The sequence below is a fragment of the Triticum urartu genome, chromosome 1A, assembly GCF_056163025.1.
Source record: "Triticum urartu cultivar PI428250 chromosome 1A, HENAU_Tu73, whole genome shotgun sequence".
Classification (NCBI taxonomy): domain Eukaryota; kingdom Viridiplantae; phylum Streptophyta; class Magnoliopsida; order Poales; family Poaceae; genus Triticum; species Triticum urartu.
The window spans coordinates 559,999,824-560,013,518 of record NC_141873.1 but is presented as its reverse complement, the minus strand read 5'-3'; the positions used below and the strand labels follow the sequence as shown (position 1 = coordinate 560,013,518).

General features: G+C 50.2%; 1 protein-coding gene across 1 annotated transcript; it reads left to right on the top strand.

The window, feature by feature from the left end:
• The first annotated feature begins 3,208 nt into the window (after nt 1–3,208).
• Nucleotides 3,209–5,586, top strand: LOC147992727 (Protein kinase superfamily protein). Its single transcript, XM_087531533.1, has one exon. It carries the CDS (start codon nt 3,500–3,502, stop codon nt 5,300–5,302), a length of 1,803 nt encoding a protein of 600 aa, XP_087387659.1. The 5' UTR covers nt 3,209–3,499; the 3' UTR covers nt 5,303–5,586.
• Nucleotides 5,587–13,695: the final 8,109 nt, after the last annotated feature.

Genomic DNA, 13,695 nt, shown 5'->3' with positions numbered 1-13,695 from the left:
CGGCTACTGGCCGAGGAGGTGGAAGCCGATGGTCGGTCAACAAAGTTTTGTACAATGCGGATCCGAGCATTAATGACGTAAAGTACTTAGATACATAGAGTCATTACACATAATTTATGATTTTACTATGGATATCGATCCTTAATTCGTCCACCTGTGCCCGCATTAAGGCTCAGGGGCTACTGGGCTTCGGGCTTATTATTTACAAATATTAAAGGGGCACATCGATCCCCTAATCTGGTGTTGCCACCCGACCAGTGTCTCGGGGGCTACTGCATTGCCTGTCCAATGCAGAAAATTTTAAGTGTAATACAGTTTCCGAGGAGATTTTGATCCTCAGGTTGGTCGGCCGCACCCAACCCGAGTCTCGAGGACTGAGCACGCCGCTTTTTGTGTCCCGAAGTATTCTGCCGAGCTAGGACTTGATCCTCATACCGATTTTGCAAATCAACCTGAGTCTCAGCGGCTACTGGGATCAGCGGTCTTATGTCATCCTTCATGTGCATCTCGGGTTTTAGACCGATACACACCTTGAGGGCTACTGGCTATATATCTCGGCAGAGAATAAATTGCACCAATCAAAAATATTGACAAAAATCGGCCCACATTCGGGGTGGTGCACCACCTCGGAAGCAGTCCGGCATAAAGCTCGGGCGCTAGTGGCTGGCTCCATAGAGGGCATTTCCGGTATTAAGCTCGGCTAAACTCCTTCAAACTTCTTTGAACCAAGGTGATTTACGACACCTCGGATACAGTCCGGCGTTGGAGCTCGGATACAGTCCGGCATTGGAGCTCGGATACATAGTCCGGCGTTGGAGCTCGGATACATTCCGGCGTTAGAGCTCGGAAGCGGTCCGGCGTTGGTGCTCGGCTGCAAAAGATACCTCGAATGCAGTCCGGCGTTGGTGCTCGGCTGCAAAAGATACCTCGAATGCAGTCCGGTGTTGGAGCTCGGACGCAAGAGGACGCTGCCGCTCAGGAACAACTTCAAACCCGAGGTGTGGCATAAAAATAACAAGGCATTGATAAAGGCCAGAAACTTAAAGGGGCTCCTCGGATACCCGACGTGTAAACTCGTCGAATGCATTTCGGCGATCCTCAAGATCGAAGATGAGAAGATTTGTTGAACCAGTTTTCAAGACCGACAACCGAAGACGAAGAATAGTTCGGAAGAATCGAGGAGCATCCCTAACTTGAAGACCGGTTCAGGGGCTACTGACGGTGTCCTGGACTAGGGGGTAATCACCACGTCATCTCCTGATCTGTTAGATTGGGCCGAGGACCCCCATGGCCGTATACTCATGGGCCAGTTCGGACAGTTGCCGCATACAAGAAAGATTCCACAAGACTTGGCGATCAAGACAAGGACTCCTCCCCACCGGCGTATTCGGCTAGGACTCTTGTTATCCTAGGCCTCTGGTGCATTATATAAACCGAGGCCAGGCTAGTCGATAGAGATATACAACAATCATACCATAGGCTAGCTTCTAGGGTTTAGTCTCTTTGATCTCGTGGTAGATCTACTCTTGTACTACCCATATCATCAATATTAATCAAGCAGGAGTAGGGTTTTATCTCCATCAAGAGGGCTCGAACCTGGGTAAACATCGTGTCCCCTGCCTCCTGTTACCATCGATACTAGACGCACTGTTCGGGACCCCCTACCCGAGATCCGCCGGTTTTGACACCGACAAGCGCCGTCAAAATGGGTCGGCCGAGCGTTGGACGCATACGCCGACCCAAACGAGGAAGTGAATGTCCGTGTCCGCCTGACCGATCCAAACGGATAAAAGGCGGACGAAATCGCCGTCCGTTTAGACCGGCGCGCTGGAGTTGCTCTAATGATCTACGTTGAAGACGCGCTTAGCAGGTTTAGTGGTTTAACGCTGTTGATCCATGTGAAAGGCAGGTGGCGTGGTACGCTGAAGCTTAGCGTGGTGGCCTGTAAAGCTGGAAGAACTGACCATTTGTCTGCTTTCGGTGCCGAATCGCATGCAGGATGTGGATCTCGCAGAGATGGGCTGGGGGCCATAAGAATATGCATCGACACAGCCAGGCTCCCAGCTTTTGCAGACGGCATCTACAGGAGGGAACCAGACCACTCGAGATATGCCATGGCACTCAAGGTTGATTTGGAAGTGCAGGCGAGACTCTGGTCTTTTACCCGCCAATGGTGCAGCTCACGCTCTTGCGAAACTTGGGGTACAATTTTACCGCATTGAGGACCTCCCATGGGAGTAGAGTGTGCAGCAGCATCTGCAAAATACTTCCTCTGTATGACTGTATCAATATATATATTTTTGCATGCTAATACAAGTCACGTAAAGACATGATAAAAATGAAAAGATAGCAGAATATTTCTGAACTTGACACCCACGCACGTCACCTGTCTCCGGCACCACCTCAGTAGCCACCGAAGAAAAGAATGACGGATCACCTTGTCACCCAAGCTCGACGCGGCTCCATCGCTGATAAGCAGTTTTGTGGACCTCCAAGGTGGCTCACCAAAAGTGAAGTCCTTATCGTTGAATGAATCAAACCGGAGCACATACATCGGACACGCCATCGAACTCCAGATTTGCACCTCATCATGACTAAGACGCCGAAGGAGGAAACCATACCTGTCATTCCACGAACCACGAACCTATCACACGTTTCGTCTTTCAGATGTTGTCGATGCATACCACAATCTGCATCCGCTCCTGGACTTCCTCCCAAGTTCCACGACGACGCTGGAACAAACGCCGTCGCAACGGCGGAGCCCGAGGACACAGGTCCACCATAAAGATGCCACTGCCGTCATGCCATCCTTACTTAAACAGACTGGTTTTCCAAATCCATCCCCGATCATAGTACCGATGGCCTCGTCAGGCAAGAAGGATCCGAAAAATCTTTATTCGTCATCGTCATCGTCGCAGCCGAAGCCAAGACGATGAACAACCAAAAAACCTAGACTACGAGAAAGTAAAAACGATCCACACACGTGGATCCGGCGGCCCCTCACCACCGACGACCGAGATTGCCGGCGGAGGACGGCTATGAAAGATTGGCCTCTTTTGGCGGGGGCTAGGTTCCAGCTGCCAGGGACGAGAGAAAAACGATCTACTGACTGTATTAAATATAATAGTGTCGAAAAACATCATATATTTTGATATGAAGGTTGTACATCGTAGAATACGAGTATCAAAACTGGGGTTGACTGGAATGGTATACAACACCGGTCTCAAAAGCAGAGCAAAAGCAAAAGCAATGGGGAATGTTGGATTGTGTGCCGCCTCGTGCCCACCGTGCATGGTGGAAAACTCTCCCTCCATCCATCCATCCATCCAAGAGGAAGAGGAAGAAGGAGAGAGGAAGGAGCAGAGCAAATAGAAAAATGGCGGACAACTCAAGCCAGCAACCACGGGCCCTCGCTGGCTGCCTGTCTGCCTACTAGACGTCCACCCGTGACCCGCCCCGCCCCGACACAAGTCGCCGCTTGCGCCGGCACAGCGCAGCCATGCCCTCCCGCCACCTCCAGGCCCAGCCACCAACCATCCCCCCTCCCCCTCCTGCCACCCTCCACGCCGCCAGCAACCACCGCCACCTCCTCCTCGCGGCCACCGCCGCGGCCGCCACAGCAGTAGTACTCCTCCTCTTCCTCCTCCTCGCCGTCCTCCTCGCGCTCCACCTCCGCCGCCGGCGCCGGCGCCCCACGCTGCCCTTCTCCCCGCCCGCGCGCCCGCTGCGCCGCTACTCCCGCCGCGCGCTGCGCCGCGCCACCGGCGGCTTCCACCCGTCCCGCCTCCTTGGCCGCGGCGCCGCCTCGCCGGTCTACCTCGCCACCTTCCCCGATGCCTCCCTCGCCGCCGTCAAGACCTGCTCCTCGCCGCACGAGCTCCACGTGCTCGCCTCCCTCCCGCCCGACTCCCCGCGCCTCGTCTCCCTCCTCGGCTATGCCGGCTCCGGCGCCGACGGCCGGCCCCTGCTCCTCGTCTTCGAGTACCTGCCGCAGGGCTCCCTCCAGGCCGCGCTCTTCGGGGACGGGCGCTGCCTCGACTGGGCGCAGCGGCGAGGAGTCGTCCGCGACGTGGCCCGCGCGCTGGCCTTCCTCCACGCCGAGTGCCAGCCGCCGGTCGTGCACGGGGACCTCAAGCCCAGCAACGTCCTCCTCGACGCCGACTTCCGCGCCAAGGTCGCGGACTTTGGCCTCGCGCGCTTCAAGACTCCCGATGCCGTCGTCGACACTGGACCCGTCGCCGGCGGGGACGACTTCATGAGCCAAGAACTCGGCGAGGCCTGCGACCTCGACGTCTCCACCGCTGCCTCCGCCAAGGATGACCCCGGTCCGCCGGCTAGAGCGCCGGGAAATGAGTGGTGGATGAAGGTGAAGCAGGACGAAAGCGGCGAGCTCGACCCACGGGACTACGTGGCCGAGTGGATCGGCAGCCAAATCTGCCCGGAGAGGAACCCGGATTGGGCCGACGACGGCGACCTCAAGAACTCACCCTCCGTCGCCGACGAGGACAATAAGAACGCAGGCAATGCCGACAGCAGCGCCAGCAAAGGAGCCGCGGGCGACAAGAAGGAGGCGACCCAGATGCGGGAGTGGTGGAAGGAAGAGTTCTTCGAGGAGATGAGCAAGAAAGCCGGCGGCACCGTCGACAAGCCGCGCCGGGGCGGCGCCGGCAAGCCGTGGCTGCGGTCGAGCAGCGTGAACACCGGCAATGCCAACGGGGACGGCAACGCCAAACGGAGCGCTCTGGAGGACATGAGCTTCCGGAGGAGCCGGAAGAGGAGCCGGCGGCGCGGCCAGTCCGCCGGCAGCGGCGACGTGCACCACAGCGGCGACCTGTTCAGCCGGGATCTGAGCACGACGACGAGCATGCGCGGCACGGTGTGCTACGTGGCGCCGGAGGGCGACCCGCTGGAGAAGGCCGACGTGTACAGCTTCGGCGTGCTGGTGCTGGTGATCCTGTCGGGCCGGCGGCCGCTCCACATCCTCTCGTCGCCGATGAAGCTGGAGAAGGCCAACCTGGTGAGCTGGTGCCGGCAGCTCGCGCGCGCGGGCAACGTGCTCGAGCTCATGGACGAGCGGCTGGAGGGCGCCTACGACAGGGGCCAGGCCACGCTCTGCGCGCAGCTCGCGCTCATGTGCCTGCAGCGCCAGCCGGAGCACCGCCCGGACAGCACGGACATTGTCAAGATCCTCGCCGGGGAGATGGAGCTGCCGCCGGCGCCCGTGGAGTTCTCGCCGTCGCCCCAACTCCGGCGGCCGTTCCCGCGGTCGTCGCACCGGGCGCAGCAGGACGCCACCGGGTGATGGTAACTTCACTCCCTACGAGATCATTGTGCAAGTTCCCCATACTTGAGCTCTTGCAAGAGATTTTACAAATTTTGGGGTGTTTCCATTGTTCTTGCACATAGTTTAGGGGTAATTCATTCCTGGCTTAATTTTGTAACAAGGAAATTCTTTGTAGCAATTTGATCTTGCTTCTAGCAAGATGCAAGAGCACATTTGACAATAGGTCTAAAAGATTGGTGGTAGGAGTACATTGGATTGGACGTCTTCTCTTGATTTAGCATGGACCTCTTTGCCTTCAATTATTTTTCCAATGCACTGTATCTGACTTGGTTAGAGTTATCCCTAATCTCTGTCAAGGAGTTGTTTTCTGTCAAAAACAATCAATAATAACAATGCTATAGTATTTGAATTGAAGTCTGGTCTCTATCAATCGCTTAGGAGAAAGGGAAATAAACCAGCCGAGCAATCAAGTTGATCGGATATTTTATCCAGGTGTTTAGCCAATAAAACATGGGCATCATCATCAGTGCTGCTGCATCATATCCAGACCCACCAGATGGCATAGAAAAAGTAGTGCATTTCGTCCTCTCTTGCGCTAAAAATACCAAGCAAATGTCCAACTATGATTCGTCTCTATCTCTCTTGAGCAGAAAATGACTTCTATCCACGCAGACAACTACTCTCTCCGTCCCAAAATAAGTGTCTCAACTTTATACTAACTTTAATACAAAATTACGTTAAGGCTAAGACACTTATTTCGAGATGGAGAGAGTATAAACTTTGGATCAAAGAAGAAGAAGGTATGATTGGTTTCTCTTGATGTGGACCGAGTAAAAAAAATTTGCAGTTCAGACCTGGTGCTGTCAATTTAATTAGAATTGAGAAACAGAGTGGAGTTCATACTTGGAAGTTTCAGTTTCAAAACTCTGTTCTCATGCGTGCGAGAAGTTTCAGCATGCTCATATTGACGATTCTAAAAAAAAGCTCATTCTGACCGGCACACATTGTTTTTTTTTTCTATTTGATGGGAGTGACCGGCACATATCGTTGCTATCTTGGTGACATAGTTGGTTGTGTTTCCCTCTTCGATCTTTCCTTTTGGTAAAGTTTATGCTTAATTTCCTCAGAACCTCGAAAAATCATCACAACTAGGTTGTGTTAAGTCAAAAGAATCTTCTTCTCAGTACCAACTTTGACCCCTTCAACCCTTCTTACACTGAAAATTAAAACCAAAAATTCTTTTTTCTTCCACAAAATGAAATCAAAACTAATTATTTCCTTCTTCTATCCATATTCATACACATTTGGTCATGAACGAACACCCGGTTCTTTCCGTTTATTAACCAAATTCCTCTAACAAGTGGCAAGCATTATATTCCAAGATCAAGATATTATTGAAAAAAGGAAAACAAATCATATTATAAAGGGCGAGGTTAACTCAGAACCGCCTTTTCTTATTCTAGCATACTAAATTCATCTTTATATGTCCAGATGTATCTGATAAGGGCTATAGCTCATTTAAATAGATCAACTCGTGTTAGTATAACACGTGCGCCAATGCTTTTGAAAGGAGGTTATTGCACAACAGACATAATTGACTTTGCTGCAAAATTAATGCCTTATGTCATAGATAATTTTTACTACTTCATAGATGCGAGAGAATAGGAGAACGGTAGCCTCACAAGCAGTTGATTTTGTCTGATTCAGGTCCCCAATCAGATAGAACCCTCTCTTTTTGAATACGAATTTGTTTTCGCAGATGTTCGGTGGAAAGATCACACGTCATATTCTTTGATTTTTTTTTCAAATGGTTTCTTTCATATTATGAAATGAACACTTGCATCATAGATTATTTTTTAAAGGCTGCAAAATTAATGTCGTACGTCATAGATTATTTTTTTCACTTCATAGATGCGAGAGAATAGGAGAACAGCGCCTCACTAGCAGTTGATTTGGTCTTATTCAGATCGCTAATCAGATAGAAATAGAACCCTCTCTTGCTGAATAAAAAAATGTGTTTTTTCCACATGTTTAGTGGAAAGAAAAAACGTCATAATCCTTTCATATTATTTTTTGAACGGATTCTTTCATATTATGAACTAAATGGTGTTGGTATTGACATAATTCATTAATATGCATAGCAGCACACAGAGTTTAGACGGCCCTTTTGCAGTTGACACGGCAGGCTTCAACTCATAGACTCCAAAAGTGCAAAACTTGGCCTCCAAAACCTTTAACATAGCCTTTTAATCTCCAACATCGGTAGTTTATTGTTGGCAGATGGTGTCGGCGATTAGTATGATGACTTGTGAACTCAAAGTGCTTCCATGTGTACATCACAAAAAAAAGTGCATCCATGTGTAGTGTGGTGCGGCGGGGCACCACTCAACAACATCAGCCTTGCTCCGGCAAGACCGCATGAGAGTGATGACTGCGCACGTCGGCGGATCGATTTGGCGACGGCAGTAGTTGTTCAGTGGTGCATGGATCTTGGTGTAATTTTTATTGTGATTTGGTGCTATCATATTTCTGATGAACTTTTAGAGTAGATCTTAGTGTTTTTTTTTTTGCAAAAAAGAAGAAGAATAAAGCTCTCTTTCGACAGGAAGTTATTACGCAAGGCCCGCGGGGGGGGGGGGGGGGGGGGTTGAATCTTTATGCTACGAAGGATGAGATAAATTCATAACCACCTTTTCTTATTCTAGGAGACAAAATTCATCTATATGTTGTTCAATAGAGTAGCTCGTGTAACATTGCGCCAATGCATTTTAAATGAGTTGATTACTTTACTCTATCATAATGGGCCTTATTGCAAACCAATGTCCTACTTCATAAATTCGAGAGAACAGAAAAACAGTAACCGATTCAGGTGCCTAATCAAATAGAACACTCTCTTGATGAATAAGAGAAAGAAAAAACATTTCCCCTCACATGTTTAGCAGCAAGATCACACGTAACATTCCTTACATATTCTGAACTGAACGTCGTTGGTGTGAACAAAATCCAACAATAATGTCCTATTTTGCAGGGGAAAAAGCAAAACCTGGCCACAAAAACCTTTAACCCGCAACATGGTAGATTATTGTTGGCAAACGGTGTTGATGATTTTTTTTATTTACACAGTACAGACGCAAGCGCTCATATAAACGCGCATACACTCACCCCTATGAACGCACACACGCACACCCTACCCCTATGAGCATCTCCGAGAGACTGAGCCGGCATATCATCTTGAGATTTTACGAAGTCACTGTAGGCGCGCCTCGTAGTCGACGGGAACGTCTCCTTCCACTGAAAGCGTATCGCGGGAATTCCTGAAATAAATCCAGAATAAATGCGAACACCAGGATTTGAACCCTGGTGGGTTAGGGATACGGGATACCACTGTCCACCTAACCATCTCAACCAGAGGTTGGTTCACACGGTGTTGGTGATTAGTGTGGGTGACTTGTGCACTCAAAGTGCTTCCATCCATGTGTAGTGTGGTGCGGGGGTGTGACACTGCCCTACCATTTCCCTGCCAGCGCCAGCCCACATGACTTTTCCAGCTCGTAGTGCTTGTCCATCTCCATTATTTTATGGCCTCCGTTTGGTCGGATTAGGCTGTGAAACGTCCCTGCACTGCACTAGACAAATCTTCCGGTTTAGGCCTTCTTTGGTTTGGAGGAATTTTGTAGAATTTTCATAGGATAGGATTTCTATAAGAAAAATTCCTTCAGAGCACTTTGGTTTGTAGGAATGAAATCCTATTTCTATGGAGGAATTCTTCCTATCCTCCACATTCATAGGAAAATAAACATTAGCCTAGACTCAATGAAAAAAATCCTATGGTGTGAATCAAATGGCATCTCATTTTCTATTCCTATGCATAGGATTTGAGATGCATGTCATCTCATTTCCTATGATTTTCTTATTCCTATGATTTTTCAATCCTATAAACCAACAATCCTTTGTTATTCTTGGCCAATTATTCTAGCGGTTGCTCTGTCTGCAAGATATCAATATATCATCAGCTCGTCGAGATGAGATGATGTCCATCTCCCGTATTTGACCAGCTCCTCTGTTACTCGGCGCTGCTCGGACCGTGGTCAGCGGGGTGAACTGTACACGACGGGGGGCAAAAATGCTGCAGCGAGAGAGGGAACATCGTAGAGATTCGGGGTGCGCCCACGCTACCTCTCCCCTTCAATACACTTGAGATCTCCGCCCACAACAGGCCATTTGCAATGAGAAATCACCGCAATCATCTTCCCGCTGCAGGACAAATGCACTGTGCTTGCGGGACCCACCAGCGGTCACGTGCACAAAGTTGTTCCTCCACTATATTTTGTTTCATCTTGACGCAAAACTTTAGAGCATCTCTGTCAGACCCCTTATATTACAGACGCGGACCCTAATATCGCTTTTAAAGTTCACGAAAAACCGGTTTTATGGGCTGGCGCGGGCGGCGGCCGAACAGGCCCCATATAATTAATTCGTAAAAAATTATTCTCTGAATATATCTCTTCCTCTTTCTCATGCCAATTTGAAATCGACTGCCGACCAACGTGCGGACGTGGAAGACACGACCAGAGCAGAGGCCGCAGACGGACGGGCGAGGAAGACGCGGGACGGCCACAACGCGCGGGCGGCGGCCGGGCGCACGCGGCCGGACTCCTCAGTTCGGTTCGTCGTAGCTAGCTAGCTTGCTCGCATCGATTCTACTAGCTAGCGCGGCCGGGGCGGACGGGCCGCAGGCGCGGCGGCCGGGCGGCGGCGGTCGGGCGAACGGCGATGGCGGTGTGGTCGCTGCAGGCGGCGAGCTGAGTCTCGGGTTTGTGTTCACAGGGCCTTGTAAAAACTTTTAAGAGTCGGATGATTTTAAGGGGCCTGTTCGGGTCTGTATTTTCGGCTGAAACTGTAAAAAGAGATTATTTTATGTGTTTGACAACTTATACGGGTTTGCTAGAGATGCTCTTAGAACGTCCTCACACTGAGATGTCATGACCTAGTTTGTCATCCAACGTGGATCTCTACTTATCAACAGACGCGTTCGAATGTTCGTATGCATCTGACACCTGGGTCCCACCCAAAAACACCTCCCTTGCCAACGCCCGCGCCCGCGTGACCGCACTTCTGCTCCACACGCCTCATTCAAGCTAGTTTAGAGAGCACACGACCGGTCACTGGAGCCAGCATCGAACGATGCATCATCTGCATCGCTTACTAGTCATGTCTGATTAATGCCGGAGAGACGAGGAAGCTAGGTCATGCATTTGTATCCTCTTTTTTAACCATAGGACCCATGTGGTATTATCTATAAATTAGACTGAAATTAACATTTTTTTAGTGGAGATTGAAATTAACATTGGAATCAAGTAGTAGACTAATTAATAGTCTACCTTATATATTTAAGATAACAGAGTAGCCGACATTACTATTTGAAGAAGCAAAGATTATTATAGAGCAACACCATTTTTTTTATTTACACATGACAATCCCAAATAGAGAGGAAAACAAGTACTTCCTTCTATCCATATTAATTGATGCTGCTTTAGTACTTCATTAATACATATATTTCATGGATCATCATCAGATCATCCATCCAAAAGCATCATTTAGATAATACATGTTGATAAATGACTCTTCAAAGAGCTCCTCGGCTGACTCTTCATGGTTAGGAAGAAGGTCATCTTTGCATGGAGTGTAAATGAATGATTCTTGTATGGTTGCCACTTGAGAACTACGACATCTTGTTGGAGACACTATTGATCCCAAGTACCGCAGCTCACAAGTACCCAAATAGTAAGCGAATCCATCACAACTGTTGATACCCAAAAAGGCAATATCTTTCAATGGATGGTACCCCAACAAGTCTATGTGTGTATAGGCACAATAATATCTTTGCTCTTCTGAATCATGGACGCTGCCACCAATAAATTCTCATTCGCAATCTCCTCTGATGCATGGCTTGTTGGCCTTTTCTCCTTCATAGTACTTGTTGAGTAAATAGACAATTTCTCGATTAAATTAATCCACGAGTAAATTACTAGCATAGTATTGACACAAATAAACACATACTGATATTCCGTCAAGCTAGCACATACTACGCTAATTGCAGAAAGATCTACGTATAACGCTAGCATGGCTAAAACAGAAAACAGTAGGAGCGGGATAAACGAGTTATACCCTCCAGTAGGCCATGCAGAGGCCGCGGCTTTGGTGGCAGCAGAGGCGTCCTCGGCGGCCTTCTTGTCGGCTTCAGCTTTCTCGGCGGCGGCACGTTCGGCGTCGGTGGACATGGTGATGATGAAGGCGACGCAGACGTAGAGGAAGTAGACGATCGGAAGCGAGCAGTCGCGTAATCGCTGCCCAAAAACCTATTCGCCCCTCACCCCGTACAGGAACCAGAAGGGCGTGGTTTCGGAGACCTGCTCTCCCGTCAATCGTGTACGCGGCGGACGAGATGTAGTCACCGGCGGCAGCATCAGCAAAGGAACGACGGTGGGCATGCGCGTGGAGCAGATGTGATCTGTTAGGCGCAGCCGCGTGGAGAGACGTGGGCTCGACCCACGTCCGAGTCCGTGACAGCCCACGATCTGACGTCTAGTGACTGGCAAAAATAAGCGCGCGGGTGTGAGCTCGGCTTGGCTCAATCCCGTAACCCGCGGCGCAGCGGGCGACAGAGGAGGAGTGCGCGAGGGCCTCTTCTCTTCTTAAGCTCCAATAGCATGTAGTAGAGAAACCCTTATAAGGAGATCCAACTCCTCTTCCACTTCCGGGGTGAGACTAAACTTCCCACTACATCTAGTGCCATATAACTCACATGAGCCCTTAGAGATTTTTCAGAAATTGCTATATGGACCTAGAGCCCATCTCAAATTTCAGCAGTACTGTCTATGGTAGTGTCGTTGAATACAAGGCACAAGGTTGGAGTGATGCTTTAACACCCACTCGGGCATTGGACATGATGCTTCGAGCAGTACCCATATTCGGAGTTGACACTGATAAATAGTGGTGTAGTAGACTCCCTCTTCGGATTTCCCCAGATATACTCTAGGCTTGCTGCTATCCATATAGTACCCATGACTAGTAGGCATCATCGTTATTTCTGGGGTTTTGATGATTAGATAAGTCTTCTTGTCCAATGAAAGCCTAAGCATATTATGATTTTTTTTATGAACAATGTGTATGGAGGGATAAAAATAGTCATGAACTAATTGTGCTCCTGATCGACTTACCTTATGAGAAGACTGATGCAACAATGAAGGTAGAGTGCTCCACACCAATACACGGCACCACGGCGCTTTGGATCTCCTAGTTGATCCGGCACCATGGTGATCGCAGTAGCATCTCCTTCCCGGATAAAAGACCACTCCTCCCATTGGTCAGTTTTCGACGAGTACACTGGTATCATGTATGTAGATGGTGGGTTGTTACCCTTGCCCGTATTTCGGAAGATGAACACGATCGTAGTGCAGAGACACGACGGGATCAAAGTCGAGGTACGCCGCGCTCCACCAACGAAAGGGCATTGGCGGAAACTCCGCCCACCGGCATGTCGCGGGGTTGCACACGTATATCTTGAGACCGTTCGTGAAGAGTAGGAGGCCGTTGCGGTGGTCGAGGATGGTTTCCCTTGGGTAGCCGCGGCACACGTGGTGCATGAAGTCGAGCGCGCAGGCGTCGAGGGCGATGTTGGGGTTCATCGTCGGCCCGTGAGAGAAGTGTTGGGAATCGTAGCAGGAATTTAAAATTTCTACGCATCACCAAGATCAATTTATGGAGTAATTTAGCAACGAAAGGAAGGGGAGTGCATCTACATACCCTTGTAGATCGCTAAGCGGAAGCGTTGTAAGAACGCGGATGAAGGAGTCGTACTTGCAGCGATTCAGATCGCGTTGATTCCGATCTAAGCGCCGAACAACGGCGCCTCCGCGTTCAACACACGTGCAGCCCGGTGACGTCTCCCACGCCTTGATCCAGCAAGGGGAGAAGGAGAGGTTGGGGAAGACTCCGTCCAGCAGTAGCACGACGGCGTGGTGGTGGTGGAGGAGCACGGAACTCCAGTAGGGCTTCGCCAAGCACTACAAGAGACGAGGAGGGAGAGAGGTAGGGCTGCGCCAAGAGGGAGATGATCTCGTGTGCCTTGCAGCCCCCAACACCTCAAATATATATAGGGGAAGGGGAGGGGCTGCGCCCCCATCTAGGGTTCCCTCCCTAGGGGTGGCGGCAGCCCCAAAACCCATCTAGGGTGGCGGCCAAGGGGGGAGAGGGGGGCGCACCTAGGGTGGGCCTTAAGGCCCATCTGGACCTAGGGTTTGCCCCCTCCCACTCTCCCTTGCGCCTTGGGCCTTGGTGGGGGGGGGGGCGCACCAGCCCACCTGGGGCTGGTCCCCTCCCACACTTGGCCCACGCAGCCTTCTAGGGCT

Bases quoted from the DNA above. Each gene is read 5' to 3' on its own strand.
- LOC147992727 (XM_087531533.1), top strand. From the start codon at position 3,500: ATGCCCTCCCGCCACCTCCAGGCCCAGCCACCAACCATCCCCCCTCCC.